The sequence below is a fragment of the Salvelinus fontinalis genome, chromosome 28, assembly GCF_029448725.1.
Source record: "Salvelinus fontinalis isolate EN_2023a chromosome 28, ASM2944872v1, whole genome shotgun sequence".
NCBI classification, from domain to species: Eukaryota; Metazoa; Chordata; class Actinopteri; order Salmoniformes; family Salmonidae; genus Salvelinus; species Salvelinus fontinalis.
Genome location: NC_074692.1, coordinates 32,890,333 through 32,916,834, shown reverse-complemented (window position 1 = coordinate 32,916,834; position 26,502 = coordinate 32,890,333). Strand labels below are relative to the sequence as shown.

Below are 26,502 nucleotides of genomic sequence, written 5' to 3'. Positions count from 1 at the left end.
ATAGGTAGCTCAGACCTGCTACTCTACTGGGTGATAGGTGGCTCAGACCTGCTACTCTACAGGGTGATAGGTAGCTCAGACCTCCTACTCTACTCTACAGGGTGATAGGTAGCTCAGACCTCCTACTATAGTCTACAGGGTGATAGGTAGCTCAGACCTCCTACTCTACAGGGTGATAGGTAGCTCAGACCTCCTACTATAGTGTACAGGGTGATAGGTAGCTCAGACCCCCTACTCTACAGGGTGATAGGTAGCTCAGACCTCCTACTCTACTCTACAGGGTGATAGGTAGCTCAGACCTCCTAGTCTACTCTACAGGGTGATAGGTAGCTCAGACCTCCTACTCTACAGGGTGATAGGTAGCTCAGACCTCCTACTCTACAGGGTGATAGGTAGCTCAGACCTCCTACTCTACTCTACAGGGTGATAGGTAGCTCAGACCTCCTACTCTACAGGGTGATAGGTAGCTCAGACCTCCTACTCTACTCTACAGGGTGATAGGTAGCTCAGTCCTCCTACTCTAGTCTACAGGGTGATAGGTAGCTCAGACCTCCTACTCTACAGGGTGATAGGAAGCTCAGATCTCCTACTCTAGTCTACAGGGTGATAGGTAGCTCAGACCTCCTACTCTACAGGGTGATAGGTAGCTCAGACCTCCTACTCTAGTCTACAGGGTGATAGGTAGCTCAGACCTCCTAATCTACAGGGTGATAGGTAGCTCAGACCTCCTACTCTACAGGGTGATAGGTAGCTCAGACCTCCTACTCTACAGGGTGATAGGTAGCTCAGACCTCCTACTCTACAGGGTGATAGGTAGCTCAGACCTCCTACTCTACAGGGTGATAGGTAGCTCAGACCTCCTACTCTACAGGGTGATAGGTAGCTCAGACCTCCTACTCCAATCTAGTCTTCTATACAAATAAAGAAAAAACATTGAATGAGTAGGTGTGTCCAATCTTGTGACTGGTACTGTGTGTGTGTATATATATATATATATATATATATATATATATATATATATATACATTGCTCAAAAAAATAAAGGGAACACTAAAATAACACATCCTAGATCTGAATGAATGAAATATTCTTATTAAATACTTTTTTCTTTACATAGTTGAATGTGCTGACAACAAGAAAATGATCAATGGAAATCAAATTTATCAACCCATGGAGGTCTGGATTTGGAGTCACACTAAAAATTAAAGTGGAAAACCACACTACAGGCTGATCCAACTTTGATGTAATGTCCTTAAAACAAGTCAAAAGGAGGCTCAGTAGTGTGTGTGGCCTCCACGTGCCTGTATGACCTTCCTACAACGCCTGGGCATGCTCCTGATGAGGTGGCGGATGGTCTCCTGAGGGATCTCCTACCAGACCTGGACTAAAGCATCCGCCGACTCCTGGACCGTCTGTGGTGCAACGTGGCGTTGGTGGATGGAGCGAGACATGATGTCCCAGATGTGCTCAATTGGACTCAGGTCTGGGGAACGGGCGGGCCAGTCCATAGCATCAATGCCTTCCTCTTGCAGGAACTGCTGACACACTCCAGCCACATGAGGTCTAGCATTGTCTTGCATTAGGAGGAACCCAGGGCCATCCACACCAGCATATGGTCTCACAAGGGGTCTGAGGATCTCATCTCGGTACCTAATGGCAGTCAGGCTACCTCTGGCGAACACATGGAGGGATGTGCGGCCCCCCAAAGAAATGCCACCCCACACCATGACTGACCCACCGCCAAACCGGTCATGCTGGAGGATGTTGCAGGCAGCAGAACGTTCTCCACGGCGTCTCCAGACTCTGTCACGTCTGTCACATGTGCTCAGTGTGAACCTGCTTTTATCTGTGAAGAGCACAGGGCGCCAGTGGCGAATTTGCCAATCTTGGTGTTCTCTGGCAAATGCCAAACGTCCTGCACAGTGTTGGGCTGTAAGCACAACCCCCACCTGTGGACGTCGGGCCCTCATACCACCCTCATGGAGTCTGTTTTTGACCGTTTGAGCAGACACATGCACATTTGTGGCCTGCTGGAGGTAATTTTGCAGGGCTCTGGCAGTGCTCCTCCTGCTCCTCCTTGCTCAAAGGCGGAGGTAGCGGTCCTGTTGCTGGGTTGTTGCCCTCCTACGGCCTCCTCCACGTCTCCTGATGTACCGGCCTGTCTCCTGGTAGCGCCTCCATGCTCTGGACACTACGCTGACCGACACAGCAAACCTTCTTGCCACAGCTCGCATTGATGTGCCATCCTGGATGAGTTGCACTACCTGAGCCACTTGTGTGGGTTGTAGACTCCGTCTCATGCTACCACTAGAGTGAGAGCACCGCCAGCATTCAAAAGTGACCAAAACATCAGCCAGGAAGCATAGGAACTGAGAAGTGGTCTGTGGTCACCACCTGCAGAACCACTCCTTTATTGGGGGTGTCTTGCTAATTGCCTATAATTTCCACCTGTTGTCTATTCCATTTGCACAACAGCATGTGAAATTTATTGTCAATCAGTGTTGCTTCCTAAGTGGACAGTTTGATTTCACAGAAGTGTGATTGACTTGGAGTTACATTGTGTTGTTTAAGTGTTCCTTTTATTTTTTTGAGCAGTGTATATTCGTTCTAGTCCCAGGGTTAGGCATGAAAAAGTGGGATCTGAACTGGCAACAGAAGAGCTGCTGGTTTCAGAGCATAACTACCATCCACTACTGTTGTTCCTTGAGAAAGGCACTATACTGCTACAGGGGAGCTGCACTGCGGCTCGCACTCCTTTCTGAATGTTTCTGTGTTGTCTGGGAGGATTGGGAGCTGATCAATTTCCAAGATGGACAATTGACTTGGTTTTCTATTTGTTATTAGTTTCCAGGCCCGTCTCACCGTCTGCATGCGTCAGATGGCAGAGATCCTGTACCAGATAAAAGGTCATCCCAACCGTCAGACAGCCGAGGCCGACGCTGACAACATGCTGAGGCCTCTCATGGAGTTCCTGGATGGAAAGTGAGTGGGGCTGACACACGGTGGACACCATTTTGGTGCAGAGATGGTTATGTATATGTGTATATGGATGCATATGCCATTTGTGCTGAAAAATGGTGCAGTTTCAAATCCGTGATATTTTCGTTAGTAGACTTGTTTCACATACTGAAACCATGTTATCTCAAGTAGTCTCTAGTTTGTCATGACAGAGCTACAGTGTCTTGCACACAAGAGATGTGGTTTTGGCGTCTGAGATGATATAGACTGAAACATGCTACTGTCGGTGACTGGGTAAAATGGTTCCAGTGTGCCTCAGTGTTTTTGTGTGTCCCTCTTCTCCCTGTAACCCCAGTCTGAGTCTGTTTGCTGACACCTGTGAGAAGACGGTTCTGAAGAGAATACTGAAGGATCTGTGGAAGATTGTCCTCAGCAGCTTGGAGAAGACCATCATCTTACCACCGAGCAACGACGGCTTCGTAAGTCTATCTGCCCTCCTCACAATACTGTATATACCAATAGTCTACCAGCACCACCCTGTAGACGTCCTGTCTTCCATCAGACAGTCTACCAGCACCACCCTCTAGACCTCCTGTGTTCCATCAGACAGTCTACCAGCACCACCCTCTAGACCTCCTGTCTTCCATCAGACAGTCTACCAGCACCACCCTGTAGACCTCCTGTCTTCCATCAGACAGTCTACCAGCACCACCCTGTAGACCTCCTGTCTTCCATCAGACAGTCTACCAGCACCACTCTGTAGACCTCCTGTGTTCCGTCAGACAGTCTAACAGCACCACCCTCTAGACCTCCTGTGTTCCATCAGACAGTCTACCAGCACCACCCTCTAGACCTCCTGTGTTCCATCAGACAGTCTACCAGCACCACCCTCTAGACCTCCTGTGTTCCATCAGACAGTCTACCAGCACCACCCTCTAGACCTCCTGTGTTCCATCAGACAGTCAACCAGCACCACCCTCTAGACCTCCTGTGTTCCATCAGACAGTCTACCAGCACCACCCTGTAGACCTCCTGTCTTCCATCAGACAGTCTACCAGCACCACCCTCTAGACCTCCTGTGTCCCATCAGACAGTCTACCAGCACCACCCTCTAGACCTCCTGTGTTCCGTCAGACAGTCTACCAGCACCACCCTCTAGACCTCCTGTCTTCCATCAGACAGTCTACCAGCACCACCCTCTAGACCTCCTGTGTTCTATCAGACAGTCTACCAGCACCCCCCTCTAGACCTCCTGTGTTCCGTCAGACAGTCTAACAGCACCACCCTCTAGACCTCCTGTCTTCCATCAGATAGTCTACCAGCACCACCCTCTAGACCTCCTGTGTTCCGTCAGACAGTCTACCAGCACCACCCTCTAGACCTCCTGTGTTCCATCCGACAGTCTACCAGCACCACCCTCTAGACCTCCTGTGTTCCGTCAGACAGTCTACCAGCACCACCCTCTAGACCTCCTGTCTTGCATCAGACAGTCTACCAGCACCACCCTCTAGACCTCCTGTGTTCCATCAGACAGTCTACCAGCACCACCCTCTAGACCTCCTGTGTTCCATCAGACAGTCTACCAGCACCACCCTCTAGACCTCCTGTCTTCCATCAGACAGTCTACCAGCACCACCCTCTAGACCTCCTGTCTTCCATCTGGCAGTCTACCAGCACCACCCTCTAGACCTCCTGTGTTCCATCAGACAGTCTACCAGCACCACTCTCTAGACCTCCTGTGTTCCGTCAGACAGTCTACAAGCACCACCCTGTAGACGTCCTGTGTTCCATCAGACAGTCTACCAGCACCACCCTCTAGACCTCCTGTGTTCCATCAGACAGTCTACCAGCACCAGCCTCTAGACCTCCTGTCTTCCATCAGACAGTCTACCAGCACCACCCTCTAGACCTCCTGTCTTCCATCAGACAGTCTACAAGCACCACCCTCTAGACCCCCTGTGTCCCATCAGACAGTCTACCAGCACCACCCTCTAGACCTCCTGTGTTCCATCAGACAGTCTACCAGCACCACCCTCTAGACCTCCTGTATTCCATCAGACAGTCTAAAAGCACCACCCTCTAGACCTCCTGTGTTCCATCAGACAGTCTACCAGCACCACCCTCTAGACCTCCTGTATTCCATCAGACAGTCTACCAGCACCACCCTCTAGACCTCCTGCCTTACATCCGACTGGAATTAGGTTCCTTTTGAATATAAACCCATCTCGGGGGTATTTTTAACAGATAGAACCAGATGTAATCTGACTAATCTGACCCAGTTCTCCCTACCTCACTCCCTCTCCCTCCTTCTCTAATCTTTCATGACATGCCTGATCATTTGCTTGATTTTTCCAGGGAGCTCAGATACTGACTGCTGCCAAGGGACTGTCCAACCTGAAGGTACAGACCACGCTGGCAGTTACTGCTGTCTTATAATGGCTATGCTGTTTATTTGATTTATTTTACCTTTATTTAACTAGACAAGTCAGTTAAGAACAAATTCTTATTTTCAATGACGGCCTAGGATCGGTATAAACCCCTGTCCTGAGTTTAACACACAATGGGGCGTGGCTAATGTCTGTCTGTAACTCTGGTTGCCGTAGGGAGGGGGTGAGGCCAAAAGCCTGACGCCCAAACAGTGTGTCATCATGGATGCCGCACTGGAAACCATCAAGGTGAAAACACACACACACACACACACACACACACACACACACACACACACACACACACACACACACACACACACACACACACACACACACACACACACACACACACACACACACACACACACACACACACACACACAGAGAAATAAGCGTATACACACTAATGCATACATACACTCTTAACTTTTCTCTCTCTCTCTTTCTCTTTCTCTCTCCCTCTCAGCAATACTTCCATGCGGGAGGTAATGGTCTGAAGAAGGCCTATGTGGAGAAGAGTCCTGAGTTAACTTCGCTGAAATATGCTCTGTCCCTCTACTCTCAGAGCACTGATGCACTAATCAAGATCTTTGTAACTACACAGCACGCACAGGGTAAGACACACACACACACACACACACACACACACACACACACACACACACACACACACACACACACACACACACACACACACACACACACACACACACACACACACACACTCAGAGAACAAACATATATTTTTGTTTACATGCACAGACAGTTTTACTCATGACCTGTATTGATGCATTTCCATTATCATGCCAATAGAGGTCAGTATAGAGTATTCACTCTTCCTGTTTTCTCTCTCTTTGTCTCACACAATTTATTTTTCTCCCTCACTCTCTCTCTCTCTCTCTCTCTCTCTCTCTCTCTCTCTCTCTCTCTCTCTCTCTCTCTCTCACACCCGTTCTCTCTCTCTTTCACACCATTTCTCTCTCTCTTTTCTCTCTCTCTCTAGTTCATAATGGGATGGGCATCAGGATTACCCCCAGTGAGAAGGTTCGGCCAGACAGAGGTATGTTATAGTGTTATAGATGGATTATAAGCTTTTATAATGTGGTAATAATGTATTAGATTTCCTTAAAATAATGTGTTATAGCTAATTGATTTACATATAATAGCGCAATGATAGAATGAAGTGAATGAACACGTTTGGTTGCTCAGTAAATGGTAATAGTGGTGTGATCATTTGTGATGTACATTGACTCTCAGGTTCAGGAGTGGAGAAGCCTGTTGGTGAGGCCCAGATCCAGATAGACATGGTGCCTCCAGGCAAAGACAAGGTCCACAAGGTCAACATCAGAGGTGAGCCAGACACGTGTCCTGTCCAGTCCACCTCAGATCAAACTGGACAACACAAACACACCTCATAACTCAAACATTTTCATCTCTCTGTCCTTTTGTCAAACATCTCTCATCTTTCCATCTCATATCTTTCCTTCTCCATCTCTCATCTTTCCATCTCATATCTTTCCTTCTCCATCTCTCATCTTTCCTTCTCCATCTCTCATCTTTCCATCTCATATCTTTCCTTCTCCATCTCTCATCTTTCCTTCTCCATCTCTCATCTTTACATCTCATATCTTTCCTTCTCCATCTCTCATCTTTCCATCTCATATCTTTCCTTCTCCGTCTCTCATCTTTCCTTCTCCCTCTCTCATCTTTCCATCTCATATCTTTCCTTCTCCATCTCTCATCTTTCCTTCTCCATCTCTCATCTTTCCATCTCATATCTTTCCTTCTCCATCTCTCATCTTTCCATCTCATATCTTTCCTTCTCCGTCTCTCATCTTTCCTTCTCCATCTCTCATCTTTCCATCTCTCATCTCTCATCTTTCCATCTTTTCATCTCTCATCTTTCCATTTCTCATCTCTCCATCTCCTTCTCCTTCTATCTACTGCTCTCACACCGATTGCTTTCATTTCTCACCTGTTGTTCCCTCGCTCTCTCTCTCTCTCTCTCCCCCCCACCTCTCTCTCTCCTCCCCTCCCCCCCGCCCTTGGTCTCTCTCCTTGTCTCTCTCTCTCCCCTACAGTGATAGCGGTGAATGACATGAGGTGGCAGACATCAGGGATGTTCCGTCCCTTCGTGGAGGTCAATATGATTGGTCCACTCCTTGCCGCCCAGAAGAGGAAGTTCACCACCAAGTCAAAGAATAACAGCTGGACAGCCAAGTACAACGAGGCCTTCCAATTGTGAGTTCACCACTGAGTTTCCAGCCCTTCACTTTCACTCCACTTTCAGGTGTTCACCACCCTGACAACTATTTTCGGCTGGAGCTACGGCAGCACAAGTGCCAAAACTAGAGGGTTTGGCTCATGAAATTACTTTGAAATAAATATTAATCACCAAAGCTTTTTTTAAAGGTGAAGTACAACAACCATCCATTCTCCACTGTTAGATTTAGATCCTACTGTACAACAACCAACCATTCTCCACTGTTAGATTTAGATTCTACTGTACAACAACCATCCATTCTCCACTGTTAGATTTAGATTCTACTGTACAACAACCATCCATTCTCCACTGTTAGATTTAGATTCTACTGTATAACAACCATCCATTCTCCACTGTTAGATTTAGATTCTACTGTATAACAACCATCCATTCTCCACTGTTAGATTTAGATTCTACTGTACAACAACCAACCATTCTCCACTGTTAGATTTAGATTCTACTGTACAACAACCATCCATTCTCCACTGTTAGATTTAGATTCTACTGTATAACAACCATCCATTCTCCACTGTTAGATTTAGATTCTACTGTATAACAACCATCCATTCTCCACTGTTAGATTTAGATTCTACTGTATAACAACCAACCATTCTCCACTGTTAGATTTAGATTCTACTGTACAACAACCATCCATTCTCCACTGTTAGATTTAGATTCTACTGTATAACAACCATCCATTCTCCACTGTTAGATTTAGATCCTACTGTATAACAACCATCCATTCTCCACTGTTAGATTTAGATTCTACTGTACAACAACCAACCATTCTCCACTGTTAGATTTAGATTCTACTGTACAACAACCATCCATTCTCCACTGTTAGATTCAGATCCTACTGTACAACAACCATCCATTCTCCACTGTTAGATTTAGATCCTACTGTACAACAACCAACCATTCTCCACTGTTAGATTCAGATCCTACTGTACAACAACCAACCATTCTCCACTGTTAGATTTAGATTCTACTGTACAACAACCATCCATTCTCCACTGTTAGATTTAGATTCTACTGTACAACAACCAACCATTCTCCACTGTTAGATTCAGATCCTACTGTACAACAACCAACCATTCTCCACTGTTAGATTTAGATTCTACTGTACAACAACCATCCATTCTCCACTGTTAGATTTAGATTCTACTGTACAACAACCAACCATTCTCCACTGTTAGATTTAGATCCTACTGTACAACAACCATCCATTCTCCACTGTTAGATTTAGATTCTACTGTATAACAACCATCCATTCTCCACTGTTAGATTTAGATTCTACTGTACAACAACCATCCATTCTCCACTGTTAGATTTAGATCCTACTGTATAACAACCATCCATTCTCCACTGTTAGATTTAGATTCTACTGTATAACAACCATCCATTCTCCACTGTTAGATTTAGATTCTACTGTACAACAACCAACCATTCTCCACTGTTAGATTTAGATTCTACTGTACAACAACCAACCATTCTCCACTGTTAGATTTAGATTCTACTGTATAACAACCATCCATTCTCCACTGTTAGATTTAGATTCTACTGTATAACAACCATCCATTCTCCACTGTTAGATTTAGATTCTACTGTATAACAACCAACCATTCTCCACTGTTAGATTTAGATTCTACTGTACAACAACCATCCATTCTCCACTGTTAGATTTAGATTCTACTGTATAACAACCATCCATTCTCCACTGTTAGATTTAGATCCTACTGTATAACAACCATCCATTCTCCACTGTTAGATTTAGATTCTACTGTACAACAACCAACCATTCTCCACTGTTAGATTTAGATTCTACTGTACAACAACCATCCATTCTCCACTGTTAGATTCAGATCCTACTGTACAACAACCATCCATTCTCCACTGTTAGATTTAGATCCTACTGTACAACAACCAACCATTCTCCACTGTTAGATTCAGATCCTACTGTACAACAACCATCCATTCTCCACTGTTAGATTTAGATCCTACTGTACAACAACCATCCATTCTCCACTGTTAGATTTAGATTCTACTGTACAACAACCATCCATTCTCCACTGTTAGATTTAGATCCTACTGTACAACAACCAACCATTCTCCACTGTTAGATTTAGATCCTACTGTACAACAACCAACCATTCTCCACTGTTAGATTCAGATCCTACTGTACAACAACCAACCATTCTCCACTGTTAGATTCAGATCCTACTGTACAACAACCATCCATTCTCCACTGTTAGATTTAGATCCTACTGTACAACAACCATCCATTCTCCACTGTTAGATTCAGATCCTACTGTACAACAACCAACCATTCTCCACTGTTAGATTTAGATCCTACTGTACAACAACCATCCATTCTCCACTGTTAGATTCAGATTCTACTGTACAACAACCATCCATTCTCCACTGTTAGATTTAGATCCTACTGTACAACAACCAACCATTCTCCACTGTTAGATTTAGATCCTACTGTACAACAACCAACCATTCTCCACTGTTAGATTCAGATCCTACTGTACAACAACCAACCATTCTCCACTGTTAGATTTAGATCCTACTGTACAACAACCATCCATTCTCCACTGTTAGATTTAGATCCTACTGTACAACAACCAACCATTCTCCACTGTTAGATTTAGATCCTACTGTATAACAACCATCCATTCTCCACTGTTAGATTTAGATTCTACTGTACAACAACCATCCATTCTCCACTGTTAGATTCAGATCCTACTGTACAACAACCATCCATTCTCCACTGTTAGATTTAGATTCTACTGTATAACAACCATCCATTCTCCACTGTTAGATTTAGATTCTACTGTATAACAACCATCCATTCTCCACTGTTAGATTTAGATTCTACTGTACAACAACCATCCATTCTCCACTGTTAGATTTAGATCCTACTGTACAACAACCATCCATTCTCCACTGTTAGATTTAGATCCTACTGTACAACAACCAACCATTCTCCACTGTTAGATTTAGATTCTACTGTACAACAACCATCCATTCTCCACTGTTAGATTTAGATCCTACTGTACAACAACCATCCATTCTCCACTGTTAGATTTAGATCCTACTGTACAACAACCATCCATTCTCCACTGTGCACAGATTTAAAGTTAGGACTCCACCATTAGTCTGTAGTGTACACTATACACCAATGTTGAACCACTTCTACCTCTTCGCTCTTTCCCTCCAACCTCCCCTCCTTCCTCTCTCCCTCCAACCTCCCCTCCTTCCTCTCCCCCTCCAACCTCCCCTCCTTCCTCTCTCCCTCCAACCTCCCATCCTTCCTCTCCCCCTCCAACCTCCCCTCCTTCCTCTCCCCCACCAACCTCCCCTCCTTCCTCTCCCCCTCCAACCTCCCCTCCTTCCTCTCCCCCTCCAACCTCCCCTCCTTCCTCTCCCCCACCAACCTCCCCTCCTTCCTCTCCCCCTCCAACCTCCCCTCCTTCCTCTCACCCTCCAACATCCCCTCCTTCCTCTCTCCCTCCAACCTCCCCTCCTTCCTCTCTCCCTCCAACCTTCCCTCCTTCCTCTCCCCCTCCAACCTCCCCTCCTTCCTCTCTCCCTCCAACCTCCGCTCCTTCCTCTCCCCCTCCAACCTCCCCTCCTTCCTCTCCCCCTCCAACCTCCCCTCCTTCCTCTCTCCCCCCAACCTCCCCACCTTCCTCTCCCCCTCCAACCTCCCCTCCTTCCTCTCTCCCCCCAACCTCCCCTCCTTCCTCTCTCCCCCCAACCTCCGCTCCTTCCTCTCCCTCTCCAACCTCCGCTCCTTCCTCTCTCCCTCCAACCTCCCCTCCTTCCTCTCTCCCTCCAACCTCCCCTCCTTCCTCTCTCCCCCTAACCTCCCCACCTTCCTCTCCCCCTCCAACCTCCCCTCCTTCCTCTCTCCCTCCAACCTCCCCTCCTTCCTCTCCCCCTCCAACCTCCCCTCCTTCCTCTCCCCCTCCAACCTCCCCTCCTTCCTCTCTCCCTCCAACCTCCCCTCCTTCCTCTCCCCCTCCAACCTCCCCTCCTTCCTCTCTCCCTCCAACCTCCCCTCCTTCCTCTCTCCCTCCAACCTCCCCTCCTTCCTCTCTCCCTCCAACAGCATCCTGGGTAAGGAGTCTCCAGACTGCTATGAGCTGCAGGTGACGGTGAAGGACTACTGTTTCGGCCGGGCCGACCGTGTTGTGGGCGTGGCCGTGGTCCAGCTCCGAGACGTGGCTGACAGGAAGTCGTGCGTGTGCTGGTGCCCGCTGGGCGGATTCATCCAGAAGGACGAGACGGGCGTAACGGTGATGCGTATCTTGTCTCAGCGTGCGGCCGACGAGGTGGCCAAGGACTTTGTCAAACTGAAGGCCGAGACACGTCCTGTAGAGGAGGGGAGATGATGAGGAGATGTGGAGAGAGGATAGGTAGAGGAGAGAAGAGGTGGAGAGAGGATGAGGAGATGTGGAGAGAGGATAGGTAGAGGGGAGGAGAGAGGAGAGGAGAGAAGGAGGGGAGGTGGAGAGAGGATAGGTAGAGGAGCGGGGAGGAGGAGGGAGGATAGGTAGATGAGAGCCTATCACAAGACGGAGTTGAAAGAGCAGACACGCTCGGTGGAAGAGAGGGACATCAGGATAGAAGTTAATAAATGTTATGTTTCCTGGTCCTCTGGGCCAATGAGAGGGCCTGGAGCAGGCACATGACTGATGAGGGACCAATCAGAGACTTTCACTGTATGCATCAAAGTAGTGGAGTGTGACACAACACCACATACCTTCACTGTTGCATTCATATCACACACACACACACACAGACGCACGCACACACACACACACACGTGAATGAATGTCTGCTTACTGTATGTACCAGGGGCTATATCAGAACAACCCTTATAGGTACATCCTCTAATTTTATATACTACTAGCATGAGACTGATACGCATAGCCCAACACCCATCACCCTAACCTGTGATGAAAACACATGAGACTCATGCCCATAGCCCAACACCCATCACCCTAACCTGTGATGAAAACACATGAGACTCATGCCCATAGCCCAACACCCATCACCCTAACCTGTGATGGAAACACATGAGACTCATGCCCATAGCCCAACACCCATCACCCTAACCTTTGATGAAAACACATGAGACTCATGCCCATAGCCCAACACCCATCACCCTAACCTTTGATGAAAACACATGAGACTCATGCCCATAGCCCAACACCCATCACCCTAACCTGTGATGAAAACACATGAGACTCATGCCCATAGCCCAACACCCATCACCCTAACCTGTGATGGAAACACATGAGACTCATGCCCATAGCCCAACACCCATCACCCTAACCTGTGATGAAAACACGTGTGGATGGATCTGACCTGACCTGTCTCCAGGGTCACTACAGTACCATCCCTGTGGTTTACATAGCCTTAAAATCACAGCGCTAACCCCCATCCCTCCTCAGACCATCACAACCACAGGGATATGTACCTGAACTGGGAAGAAAATGGCTGCCTATTGGCCCTGGTTAAAATGATTTCACTGTATAGTGATAGCAGACAATAAAAACAGGTGAGGTTTGTGAGGTACAGGTTGGAGTACAGACTAGGGTGAGGTACTACAGTTAGTCAGTTAGTTGACAGGGTGGAGTACAGACTAGGGTGAGGTACTACAGTTAGTCAGTTAGTTGACAGGGTGTAGTACGGACTAGGGTGAGGTACTACAGTTAGTCAGTTAGTTGACCGGGTGGAGTACAGACTAGGGTGAGGTACTACAGTCAGTTAGTTGACCGGGTGGAGTACAGACTAGGGTGAGGTACTACAGTTAGTCAGTTAGTTGACAGGGTGGAGTACAGACTAGGGTGAGGTACTACAGTTAGTCAGTTAGTTGACAGGGTGGAGTACAGACTAGGGTGAGGTACTACAGTTAGTCAGTTAGTTGACAGGGTGGAGTACAGACTAGGGTGAGGTACTACAGTTAGTCAGTTAGTTGACAGGGTGGAGTACAGACTAGGGTGAGGTACTAGAGTTAGTCAGTTAGTTGACCGGGTGGAGTACAGACTAGGGTGAGGTACTAGAGTTAGTCAGTTAGTTGACAGGTTGGAGTACAGACTAGGGTGAGGTACTACAGTTAGTCAGTTAGTTGACAGGGTGGAGTACAGACTAGGGTGAGGTACTACAGTTAGTCAGTTAGTTGACAGGGTGGAGTACAGACTAGGGTGAGGTACTACAGTTAGTCAGTTAGTTGACAGGGTGGAGTACAGACTAGGGTGAGGTACTAGAGTTAGTCAGTTAGTTGACCGGGTGGAGTACAGACTAGGGTGAGGTACTAGAGTTAGTCAGTTAGTTGACAGGTTGGAGTACAGACTAGGGTGAGGTACTACAGTTAGTCAGTTAGTTGACCGGGTGGAGTACAGACTAGGGTGAGGTACTACAGTTAGTCAGTTAGTTGACAGGGTGGAGTACAGACTAGGGTGAGGTACTAGAGTTAGTCACTTAGTTGACCGGGTGGAGTACAGACTAGGGTGAGGTACTAGAGTTAGTCAGTTAGTTGACAGGTTGGAGTACAGACTAGGGTGAGGTACTACAGTTAGTCAGTTAGTTGACAGGGTGTAGTACGGACTAGGGTGAGGTACTAGAGTTAATCAGTTAGTTGACCGGGTGGAGTACAGACTAGGGTGAGGTACTACAGTTAGTCAGTTAGTTGACAGGTTGGAGTACAGACTAGGGTGAGGTACTACAGTTAGTCAGTTAGTTGACAGGGTGGAGTACAGACTAGGGTGAGGTACTACAGTTAGTCAGTTAGTTGACAGGTTGGAGTACGGACTAGGATGAGGTACTACAGTTAGTCAGTTAGTTGACCGGGTGGAGTACAGACTAGGGTGAGGTACTACAGTTAGTCAGTTAGTTGACAGGTTGGAGTACGGACTAGGATGAGGTACTACAGTTAGTCAGTTAGTTGACCGGGTGGAGTACAGACTAGGGTGAGGTACTACAGTTAGTCAGTTAGTTGACCGGGTGGAGTACAGACTAGGGTGAGGTACTACAGTTAGTCAGTTAGTTGACAGGTTGGAGTACAGACTAGGGTGAGGTACTACAGTTAGTCAGATAGTTGACAGGGTGGAGTACAGACTAGGGTGAGGTACTACAGTTAGTCAGTTAGTTGACAGGTTGGAGTACAGACTAGGGTGAGGTACTACAGTTAGTCAGTTAGTTGACAGGGTGTAGTACGGACTAGGGTGAGGTACTAGAGTTAGTCAGTTAGTTGACAGGGTGGAGTACAGACTAGGGTGAGGTACTACAGTTAGTCAGTTAGTTGACAGGTTGGAGTACAGACTAGGGTGAGGTACTACAGTTAGTCAGTTAGTTGACAGGGTGTAGTACGGACTAGGGTGAGGTACTACAGTTAGTCAGTTAGTTGACCGGGTGGAGTACAGACTAGGGTGAGGTACCACAGTTAGTCAGTTAGTTGACCGGGTGGAGTACAGACTAGGGTGAGGTACTACAGTTAGTCAGTTAGTTGACCGGGTGGAGTACAGACTAGGGTGAGGTACTACAGTCAGTTAGTTGACCGGTTGGAGTACAGACTAGGGTGTGGGGTGTTTTTTACTGTCAGACGGCTGTGTGAACAGAACAGAGCTGTTTGGGCTTAATGGTTACAGCATCGACCCACTCCACTTCAGCCTGGGGGGGGCTCTATGCTCCCATACAGTACACTATACTCATGACATAACCTTTAACCTCCTCTCTAAATTTTGTATTTATTTATGTATTTATTCATGTATTTATTTTGCCAACTTAAGTTTCTCTTTTCAACTGTTACTGCAGATACTGTTTGCCTGTATGTCTACATGGAATGGAAATAGCCAAACATTGACTAGTTTGTTTGTTTTGTTGGGGGGAGGGGGGGGGGTTATTTAAAAAGTCTATCTCATGTCCAGATACACACCTCTTGATGAACAAATGTTAGAGTATGTTAACTACCTCCCCCTTCTTCCCAGGTAATGTTTAGACGCGTCTGTGCCACCCCTAGCATTACCACAAACACACTGGTGTTATAATGACCATGTCATACTTGACCTCTGTCAATCATCCTCTTACTGAGACCTGACTCTCATGTTAGCCCCGCCCCAAAGGTTCCACCATTGCTCTCATTGGTGGAGTTTTTTTTGCATGGCCCCGGTGCCTTGTGTGGGTGGAGATTTCACTTAAAGACCAATGGAATGGTCTAAAATGAGCAAATCCGGGCCACCGGACCATGCAAAATTAACTCGACCAGTCATTGGGCGTTCTGTGAATGTCACAAATATTACCTGCCTGCCATTGGCTGGAAGAGAAAATTGAAAGGTGGGCCATCCAATAATATCACATAGATGGAGAAGTGGGTGGATGGAGTATGCACCACGTGCCAAGTAATGCAGTGTTCACTTTCTAGTTTTCTTGATTTGTTCCTGTCTTTCATTTTGTTTCTTTCGGGTTTTTTTCGGGGTTTTTTGACAAGTGAACTCTGACACTCAAACTGTTTTAATCTTACTGTAAGTTAGAAAACCATAACAGCAGTTTGTAAAGAAAATCCTAACACCAGAGCATGTATTTACAGTACACAATCAAAGTAAACTAGACCTTGAGTTGTGCATTTTTATGTATGTACTGTCAAATATGAAAAGATTAATATACGTAAAGTATGTATCATTAATATTATAATGCTGCGAAAATGTTGAATATACTTGTACTAATATTAGAATTTTGTATATAAAGTATTAATGAATAATCTCTTTGGCTTTTGGAGTGTTATTGAGTTAGATGGACGTGAGACTAGGATGAGACTAGATGGGATGAGACTAGATGGGATGAGACTAGATGGGATGAGACTAGATGGGATGAGACTAGATGGGATGAGACTAGATGGGAAGAGACTAGATGGGATGAGACTAGATGGGATGAGACTAGATGGGATGAGACTAGATGGGATGAGACTAGATGGGATGAGACTAGATGGGATGAGACTAGATGGGATGAGACTAGATGGGATGAGACTAGATGGGATGAGACTAGATGGGATGAGACTAGATGGGATGAGACTAGATGGAGATTTGAAAGAGTTTTACATGTTTTTGTCCATTGCATTCCATTGGTTATCAAACACCACATACACCTGTGTTTATTTTACCACACAGTGCCCCCCCCCCCCCCCCCCCCTTCCCCCTCTCCCCCTCTCTCCTCTCCCTCTCCCCTCCGGTATTACTCATTGTCTCTCTCTCAGTATGATAGCATTCTGTGTACATCATGATTCATTTCCAGTTGAACAGACTGAGCTGATCATTAATAGAAGAGAGCAGCACTGAACTGGAGCCTCCTCCTCTCCCCCTCCTCCTCTCCCCCTCTCATACTCTCCCCCTCTCATACTCTCCTCCTCTCCCCCTCTCATACTCTCATACTCTCCTCCTCTCCCCCTCTCATACTCTCCCCCTCTCATACTCTCCTCCTCTCCCCCTCTCATACTCTCCTCCTCTCCCCCTCTCATCCTCTCCCCCTCTCATACTCTCCCCCTCTCATACTCTCCTCCTATCCCCCTCTCATACTCTCCTCCTCTCCCCCTCTCATACTCTCATACTCTCCTCCTCTCCCCCTCTCATACTCTCCTCCTCTCCCCCTCTCCCCCTCTCATACTCTCCTCTCATACTCTCCTCCTCTCCCCCTCTCATACTCTCCTCCTCTCCCCATCTCACACTCTCCTCCTCCCCCCCCCTCAAACGCTCCTCCTCTCCTCTCTCATACTCTCCTCCTCTTCCTCTCTCATACTCTCCTCCTCTCCCCCTCTCACACTCTCCTCCTCTCCCCTCTCATACTCTCCTCCTCTCCCCCTCTCCTCCTCTCCCCCTCTCCCCCTCTCATACTCTCCTCCTCTCCCCCTCTCCTCCTCTCCCCCTCTCCCCCTCTCATACTCTCCTCCTCTCCCTCTCTCATACTCTCCTCCTCTCCCCCTCTCATACTCTCCCCCTCTCATACTCTCCTCCTCTCCCTCTCTCATACTCACCTCCTCTGCCCCTCTCATACTCTCCTCCTCTCCCCCTCTCATACTCTCCTCCTCTCCCTCCCTCATACTCTCCTCCTCTCCCTCTCTCATACTCTCCTCCTCGCCCTCTCTCATACTCTCCTCCCTCTCATACTCTCCTCCTCTTCCTCTCTCATACTCTCCTCCTCTTCCTCTCTCATACTCTCCTCCTCTCCCTCTCTCATACTCTCCTCCTCTCCCTCCCTCATACTCTCCTCCTCTCCCTCTCTCATACTCTCCTCCTCGCCCTCTCTCATACTCTCCTCCCTCTCATACTCTCCTCCTCTTCCTCTCTCATACTCTCCTCCTCTCCCTCTCTCATAATCTCCTCCTCTCCCTCTCTCATACTCTCCTCATCGCCCTCTCTCATATTCTCCTCCCTCTCCCTCTCATACTTTCCTCCTTTCACTCTCTCATATTCTCATCTCTCATATTCTCCTCCCTCTCCCTCTCTCATACTCTCCTCCCTCTCTCATTCTCTCCTCCCTCTCCCTCTCTCATATTCTCATCCCTCTCTCTCATACTCTCCTCCCTCTCTCATACTCTTCTCCCTCTCCCTCTCCCTCTCTCATACTCTCCCCCTCATACTCTCCTCCTCATACTCTCCTCCTATCCCCCTCCTACTCTCCTCCTCTCCCCCTCATACTCTCCTCCTCTCCCTCCCTCATACTCTCCTCCTCTCCCTCTCTCATACTCTCCTCCTCTCCCTCTCTCATACTCTCCTCATCGCCCTCTCTCATATTCTCCTCCCTCTCCCTCTCATACTTTCCTCCTTTCACTCTCTCATATTCTCCTCTCTCATACTCTCCTCCCTCTCCCTCTCTCATTCACTCTCTCCTCCCTCTCCCTCTCTCATTCTCTCCTCCCTCTCCCTCTCTCATTCTCTCCTCCCTTTCCATCTCTCATACTCTTCTCCCTGTTCCTCTCTGACAGAGGTAAGGGCATTTGGCCGAGGTAAGGGCATCTGGCAGAGGTAAGGGCATCTGGCAGAGGTAAGGGCTTCTGGCAGAGGTAAGGGCATCTGGGTGAGGTAAGGGCATCTGGCAGAGGTATGGGCATCTGGGTGAGGTAAGGGCATCTGGCAGAGGTAAGGGCATCTGTCAGAGGTAAGGGCATCTGTCAGAGGTAAGGGCATCTGGCAGAGGTAAGGGCATCTGGCAGAGGTAAGGGCATCTGGCAGAGGTAAGGGCATCTGGCAGAGGTAAGGGCATCTGGCAGAGGTAAGGGCATCTGGCAGAGGTAAGGGCATCTGGCAGAGGTAAGGGCATCTGGCAGAGGTAAGGGCATCTGGGTGAGGTATGGGCCTCTGGGTGAGGTATGGGCCTCTGGGTGAGGTATGGGCCTCTGGGTGAGGTATGGTCATCTGGGCGAGGAAAGGGCATCTGGGCGAGGTAAGGGCATCTGGGCGAGGAAAGGGCATCTGGGTGAGGAAAGGGAATCTGGGCGAGGTATGGGCATCTGGGTGAGGTATGGGCATCTGGGTGAGGTATGGGCCTCTGGGTGAGGTATGGGCCTCTGGGTGAGGTATGGGCCTCTGGGTGAGGTATGGGCCTCTGGGTGAGGTATGGGCCTCTGGGTGAGGTAAGGGCATCTGGCAGAGTTAAGGGCATATGGCAGAGGTATCACACACTGTAGGCATTTGTCAGAAGTTTCTCACACACAGGACATGTCTTGACATAGTACAAACCGTAACCATACACACCTTTATACTCATACATACACACACTGACAGTTAGGTGAGAGTCTTATAGAGTCGGAGCCCGCCAGCGATCCAGTCTCAGGAGAGCATTAGTCCTCAAAGTAAACAGTGAAAAAATGCATGGTTACATGTGATGTTTCGCCCCCGACACAGGAGACCATATAAGCCCTTACAGAGGAGCAAACCTCAGTGTGTGCTGTGGGATATAGGGTATGGCTGCTTTAGTGTAATAGTCAGAATTAGAAGTGTGTGTGTGTGTGTGTGTGTGTGTGTGTGTGTGTGTGTGTGTGTGTGTCTGTGTCTGTGTCTGTCTGTGTCTGTGTCTGTGTGTGTGTGTGTGTGTGTGTGTGTGTGTGTGTGTGTGTGTGTTAAGGATGTGACAAAAGCAAAACAAATCTTAAAAGGTGCAATATGCAGAATTTGCATTTCAGTTAATGTGACAAAACAAGCAATTTGTACCATCTAAAAACACTGCCAAATATGTTTTCAATAAACCGAAAGTAAAAGACAGGAACTACAGAACTGAAGAACGGGAAGCATAGAAATAGCGCACAAATCTTAGACTTGTTTTCTTGGACTTGCTTTTGATGAGAATGACAGATCTATAACGCACATTTCTTTGTGAATGTGGTCAGGTCGCCCTCAAAAACGTACATATTACAGCTTTGACATTTAAAAAGCACATTTTTTGTATCGTTTAAACAACATGAAGAACATCTGCTCTTTCCAGGATATAGACGGACCAGGTGAATCCAGCTGAAAGATATGATCCCTTATTAATGTCACTTGTTAAATCCACTTCAAATCAGTGTAGATGAAGGGGAGGAGACAGGTTAAAGAAGGATTTTTATGCCTTGAGACAATTGAGACATGGATTATGTGTGTGTGCCATTCAGAGGGTGAAGGAGCAAGACAAAAGATTGAAGTGCCTTTGAACAGGGTGTGGTAGTAGGTGCCTGGCACACCGGTTTGTGTCAAGAACTGCAACGATGCTGGGTTTTTCACGCTCAACAGTTTCCCGTGTTTATGAAGAATGGTCCTCCACCCAACTTGACACAACTGTGGGAGGCATTGGAGTCAACATGGGCCAGCATCCCTGTGGAACGCTTTCAACTCCTTGTAGAGTCCAAGCCTTGACGAATTGAGATGGTCCTTGCCTATAACCACTAGGGGTCAATGTAGTTTCCTCTACCACAGTCATGGCTACCAGACGATGCTTACTGCTGTCCCCCACTCATCAACCATGGTATTTAATGTCGTTTTTTTAGGTTCTCTGCTGTGTGCCTCTCCTCCATGTTCTCAGTTGTCAGTACATACTTCATGTCCCACTTCTCATCAATGTGACGTAGCGTGTTCATAGACATCCAACGATCTGTTCTTTATGTCACGTATGGTGTTGGAGAGCTTTGTACTTGCAGAGCAGCCATTGTCCAATTTCTCTATCTAGGCCGACAATTTTTCGTGGCATGTTGTAGTCTGTTTCTATATACTGTATGCCAACCGGGCAGTGAAGCCCACATCCTCTACCATTTACAATAGCTACATATCAACTGTAATCCTTCCTGTAATCGCCGCTTTGATCATTTCTGTAATCGCTAAAGTGCACACCAAAAAAAGGAAATGGCTTTCTTTAGTGTGTGTGTGTGTTTATATGTGTGTGTGTGTGCGTTTATATGTGTGTGTTTATATGTGTGTGTGTGTGTGTTTTATATGTGTGTGTTTATATGTGTGTGTTTATATGTGTGCGTGTGCTGGTCAGTTAGGTTTCGAGTGGTGTTGTTTTCGCACAGGGACAATGAAAAAAAGAGAATAGAAAGTGGTTTCCTTTTTTGTGCGTGCAGGAAACTGCTACTTTAGCGACAGAGAAAGAGACGTGCGTTCCTCGAACAAAGAACAAACTGAAGGGAAAGAGACGGGGGAGAGTGGGGAGAGACTTAGTGAGGAGAGACTTAGTGGGGAGAGACTTAGTGAGGAGAGACTTAGTGAGGACAGACTTAGTGAGGAGAGACTTAGTGAGGAGAGACTTAGTGGGGAGAGACTTAGTGAGGAGAGACTTAGTGAGGACAGACTTAGTAAGGAGAGACTTAGTGAGGAGAGACTTAGTGGGGAGAGACTTAGTGGGGCAAATAATAAGAGGAGAACGGGAGAGATTAGGGAAGTATAAAAACTGTGTGTGTGTGTAGTCACACCCTGTGTGTGTGTGTGTGTGTGTGTGTGTGTGTGTGTGTGTGTGTGTGTGTGTGTGTGTGTGTGTGTGTGTGTGTGTGTGTGTGTGTGTGTGTGTGTGTGTGTGTGTAGTCCCACCCTGTGTGTGTGTAGTCCCACCCCGTGTTCTGTGTGTATGTCTGAGTCCCCTCTAGATTCCAAGCCCACCGCCCTTTCACCAGTCAGATGTGAGAACAGACAAGAGCAGAGAGGAGGGAGAGGGAGGGAGAGAGAGAGAACATGAGACAGACAAGAGAGGAGTGTGAGGGAGGGAGGGAGAGAGAACATGACAGAAGAGAGGAGTGTGAGGGAGGGAGGGAGGGAGGGAAAGAGAGAGAGAGAACATGAGGCAGAAGAGAGAGGAGAAGAAAAATTTAGAAAATAGGACTATTTGAAACCGTGAATGATTTAGTGAGGGAGGGAGGAGTTTAAAAAGAGAGACAGAGAGTAAAGCAGTCTCAGAAAGCCAGAGGAGGGAGGAGTTGAGAAAGAGAGACAGAGAGTAAAGCAGTCTCAGAAAGCCAGAAGAGGGAGGAGTTGAGAAAGAGAGACAGAGAGAGTAAAGCAGTCTCAGAAAGCCAGAGGAGGGAAGAGTTGAGAAAGAGAGACAGAGAGAGTAAAGCAGTCTCAGAAAGCCAGAAGAGGGAGGAGTTGAGAAAGAGAGACAGAGAGAGTAAAGCAGTCTCAGAAAGCCAGAGGAGGGAAGAGTTGAGAAAGAGAGACAGAGAGTAAAGCAGTCTCAGAAAGCCAGAGGAGAGAAGAGTTGAGAAAGAGAGACAGAGAGAGTAAAGAAAGTGTCAGAAAGCCAGAGGAGGGAGGAGTTGAGAAAGAGAGACAGAGAGTAAAGCAGTCTCAGAACGCCAGAGGAGGGAGGAGTTGAGAAAGAGAGACAGAGAGTAAAGAAAGTGTCAGAAAGCCAGAGGAGGGAGCGGATACAGAGAATGAGGGAGGGGTAGAGGAGGAGGAGTTAGTGTGTGAACGATGAAGGGATAGCCTTGATGAAATCAGCAGCTTGTTCATTGGTCGGACTTTCCCAAGACTGCACGGTGGTATGCATGTCTCACACACTCCCCGGTCGGACACACACGCACGGCTGTAGCCGGGACTAACGGTAAGAGCGGTGGCAAGCCTCTTGACCTCAGGGTCAGGGGTTAGGGTGTGGGAGGGGTGGGCAAACACACAGGAAGTAGTGGTGAACGAAAGTGAGTGTTCACTCTCTCCATCTTCTCTCTTTTCTTTTCTGGGGACTCCTGAAGTAAAGCAGTGGAAAGAATGAGTGAAGGAAGGAGTTGGTTTCTAGGAATGACGATCCAGGAGTGAATAGTTTGGGAAAGAGAGAGGGGGCGAGACAACGAGAAAAGGAAAGAGAGAGGGGGCGAGACAACGAGAAAAGGGAAAGAGAGAAAAAGCCATAACTTTGGAATACGTTTTGTGACTTTTTTTTCTCCAATCTTTACAACATCACTTCAATGCCTTCTAACCTTTAAACCACCAGGTAAATGCTTTCTTTGTCTGTACAAGTTAGTCTGTTACATATTAGACATGAATGTTTATTGCTGATTGTTGCTCTACCTACGGTCTGGTCTATTTCTCTAGTAAACAAGGTTTGACATTTTTCTGTTGGCGAGGATGTCAGAACGTGAAATACTCTTCAGAACTGAGAAGTCATTTTGGGATTGATCTTGATGATGATGGTGAGGATGAGGAGGAGGAAGATTATGATGATGGTGTTTTAACATAATGCCATGTGCGTACTTGTGTCCTACAGTGTTTTGATCTAGCTGTTTGACCAGGTGTTGTGTTAGTGTGTCATTACCCACACGCGCGCTATTCTCCAGCGTTACTGCTGTGTTACACTGGGGCACTACCTTGACATACACCTGTTGTCACCCCACAGTGTCCCTCTCAGGCCACTGTAACTTTCACCTGGTGAGCTCACAGTCCCCTGCAGCCAACCTAAAGACTGAAGGGGTCAAATCATCTGGTCAGATCATTGAAACGACTGTGCTACGGACAAAGGAACGAGTCAAAACTGTTTTATAATGACGAATAAATATTATAACTATTAGACTTAAAGGACCAATCAAAGCGTTGTGTTGTTATCTGGTAAACTGAGAGGGGACACTCACACCTGGCTTTGTGGACTGAGAGGGGACACTCACACCTGGCTTTGTGGACTGAGAGGGGACACTCACACCTGGCTTTGTGGACTGAGAGGGGACACTCACACCTGGCTTTGTGGACTGAGAGGGGACACTCACACCTGGCTTTGTGGACTGAGAGGGGACACTCACACCTGGCTTTGTGGACTGAGAGGTCAGGTGAATTATTCAGCAGTTGATTGTTGGGAGTTTTTGTGTTCTCTGGGCTCCGGTCTAAAAGAGTTGTATTGTTAAAGGCTGTCACTGTAGTGCAGACTGATCCCCCTCACTTCTCTCCCCTCCAACACCACAACTTTACATTGACGTCAGTGCATCAGACAGTACGTGGTCAGGTGAATTCCACTGCTTTACAGGAAGTGACACAGACTGTATCCACCCAGGGTGCTTCCGTATCTCCCCTAACCACTGATTTCTGATCAGTTCTCCTCAGCCCAGGTCAAACCTAGATTATCAGAACCTAAATATTACATCTGTCCTTGGATCAGTGATTCTAAAAGGTGATAACGCTCCCAGCACATGATGTTACTCTAGTCGATGATGTCATCTAAACAGTAAGTGAACGCAACCAGGAAGTGTGCGTCTGAAATGGCACCGTGTTCCCTTTTTTAGCTCAATTCTTTTGACCAAAGTCCAAAGTAGTGCACTATCTAGGAGTTAGGGTGCCATTGAAGACGCGCACAAGTTCAGTACATCCTGAGAGTAGTTCCCAGGGTTGGGGAGTAACGGATTGCTAAAACCCCCCAAAATGGTAACTGTAACCCGTTACAGTTAACAGCAAAAAATATTGTAATCAGATTACAGATACTTTTGAAAAAAAATAGATGATTACGTGCCTCATGAGTTTAGTTCAACTGTCACACTCCATCAGAACCCCACATATAAACTTGTTTTTCTCTAATGTTTGTAAACATTGTAAATGTAAACAAACACTGTGTAACATGGTTAAAACAATAATTGTTATATCATGGATGGTCAGTCCTTGCATCTATAGCTCTGTCTATGAATTTGTAAGTGGTTACATTCCTCCAGGCCCATCCCTCACCTTTTTTTTACCAAAACAGAGGCGGGGTGACCGTTTGTTCATGTTTCATCTGTGGATTTGCAATTCTTGGAATGACTGAAATTCTCATAGACTTTGTTTTTTAATGTAAAGATATAATTTAATCATATTATTATAAGTAGTAGAAAGCGATGGGTTAGAAGAAGCCTACATAACCAAACCATAAAGGAAAATGTAACATCCATATATGGCCAACTATGTAAACTTTAACATTGATTTATCCTGCAATAGATGTCGTTCAATTGGTAACATACATTTTTGTCCTTTTCTAATGCCTCTTAAGGGGAAAGTAATATAAAAGTAACTGAATGTAATCAGATTACATTACTGCGTTTGGGTAATACAAAAGTTACATTACTGATTACAATTTTGGACAGGTAACTAGTAACTGTAACGGATTACATTTAGAAAGGAAAAAACCCAACGTGCAACAAGGGGAGGCTCCAGTACCGAGTTTGGGAAACCCTGTACTATGGTATAAATAATATAGTATTCAGTGTAGTGTAGTGTTTTTGCAGACTTTTGCAGTATTTACTCTAGTATTTACAGTTAACTATAGTATAAATACTGTAGTAAAAGAAAACTAGTATATACTATAATAATCACTGTAGTGTTTTTTGTGATTGTAGTATAATGTAGTAATTAATGTAGTGTTTTTGTGGACTGTACTATATTTAATGTAGTGTTTCTGTGCACTGTAGCATTTACTGTAGCATTTTTGCAGGTAGGCAGGCAGGCGGACAGACTGACAGGTAGGCAGGCAGGCAGGCAGGCGGACAGACAGACAGGTAGGCAGGCAGGCGGACAGACAGACAGGCAGGCAGGCAGGCGGACAGACAGACAGGTAGGCAGGCAGGCAGGCGGACAGACAGACAGGTAGGCAGGCAGGCAGGCGGACAGACAGACAGGCAGGCAGGCAGGCGGACAGACAGACAGGTAGGCAGGCAGGCAGGCAGGCAGGCGGACAGACAGGCAGGCGGACAGACAGACAGGTAGGCAGGCAGGCAGGCAGGCAGGCAGGCAGGCGGACAGACAGGCAGGCAGGCGGACAGACAGGTAGGCAGGCAGGCAGGCAGGCGGACAGACAGGTAGGCAGGCAGGCAGGCAGGCAGGCAGGCAGGCAGGCAGGCAGGCAGGCGGACAGACAGGCAGGCAGGCAGGCAGGTGGACAGACAGACAGGTAGGCAGGCAGGCGGACAGACAGGTAGGCAGGCGGACAGACAGACAGGTAGGCAGGCAGGCGGACAGACAGGTAGGCAGGCGGACAGACAGGTAGGCAGGCAGGCAGGCAGGCAGGCAGGCGGACAGACAGACAGGTAGGCAGGCAGGCAGGCAGGCAGGCAGGCAGGCGGACAGACAGGCAGGCAGGCGGACAGACAGGTAGGTAGGTAGGTAGGCAGGCAGGCAGGCAGGCAGGCGGACAGACAGGCAGGCAGGCAGGCAGGCGGACAGACAGGTAGGTAGGTAGGTAGGTAGGTAGGTAGGCAGGCAGGCAGGCGGGCGGGCGGGCAGGACTGGGATCTGATAGTACAGAACTGCTGCTCTTTTCTATAACCTGTAGGAAACACCATCAATAATATATAGCTGTATCTTTTGTGTCATAATAGACAGGTGTCCGGCCTACAGTCCATTGACTGTACTGTAGCATTCATAGTGTTTTATCACAGCCCAT

The 26,502-nt window shown here is 47.3% G+C and overlaps 2 protein-coding genes across 4 annotated transcripts in view; both read left to right on the top strand.

Moving 5' to 3' along the window:
• Nucleotides 1–16,422, top strand: part of LOC129826605 (protein unc-13 homolog B-like) — a 154,748-nt gene extending 138,326 nt beyond the window's left edge. Inside the window, exons 25-33 of the mRNA XM_055887512.1 lie at nt 2,845–2,982; nt 3,314–3,437; nt 5,314–5,358; nt 5,562–5,633; nt 5,854–6,001; nt 6,391–6,447; nt 6,645–6,737; nt 7,469–7,628; nt 11,768–16,422. Of these exons, the coding sequence (XP_055743487.1) occupies nt 2,845–2,982; nt 3,314–3,437; nt 5,314–5,358; nt 5,562–5,633; nt 5,854–6,001; nt 6,391–6,447; nt 6,645–6,737; nt 7,469–7,628; nt 11,768–12,050 (1,120 nt within the window). The 3' untranslated portion in view covers nt 12,051–16,422. The remainder of the gene's footprint in view (nt 1–2,844; nt 2,983–3,313; nt 3,438–5,313; nt 5,359–5,561; nt 5,634–5,853; nt 6,002–6,390; nt 6,448–6,644; nt 6,738–7,468; nt 7,629–11,767) is intronic.
• Nucleotides 16,423–21,977: 5,555 nt separating this feature from the next.
• LOC129826604 (probable phospholipid-transporting ATPase IM) overlaps nt 21,978–26,502 on the top strand; it is a 49,366-nt gene continuing 44,841 nt past the window's right edge. The window contains exons 1-2 of one of the 3 annotated variants that reach the window (XM_055887510.1): nt 21,978–22,719; nt 22,865–23,103. The gene's annotated coding sequence lies outside the window, so the exon portion shown is untranslated. The other 2 variants (XM_055887509.1, XM_055887511.1) reach the window with 2 other exon arrangements.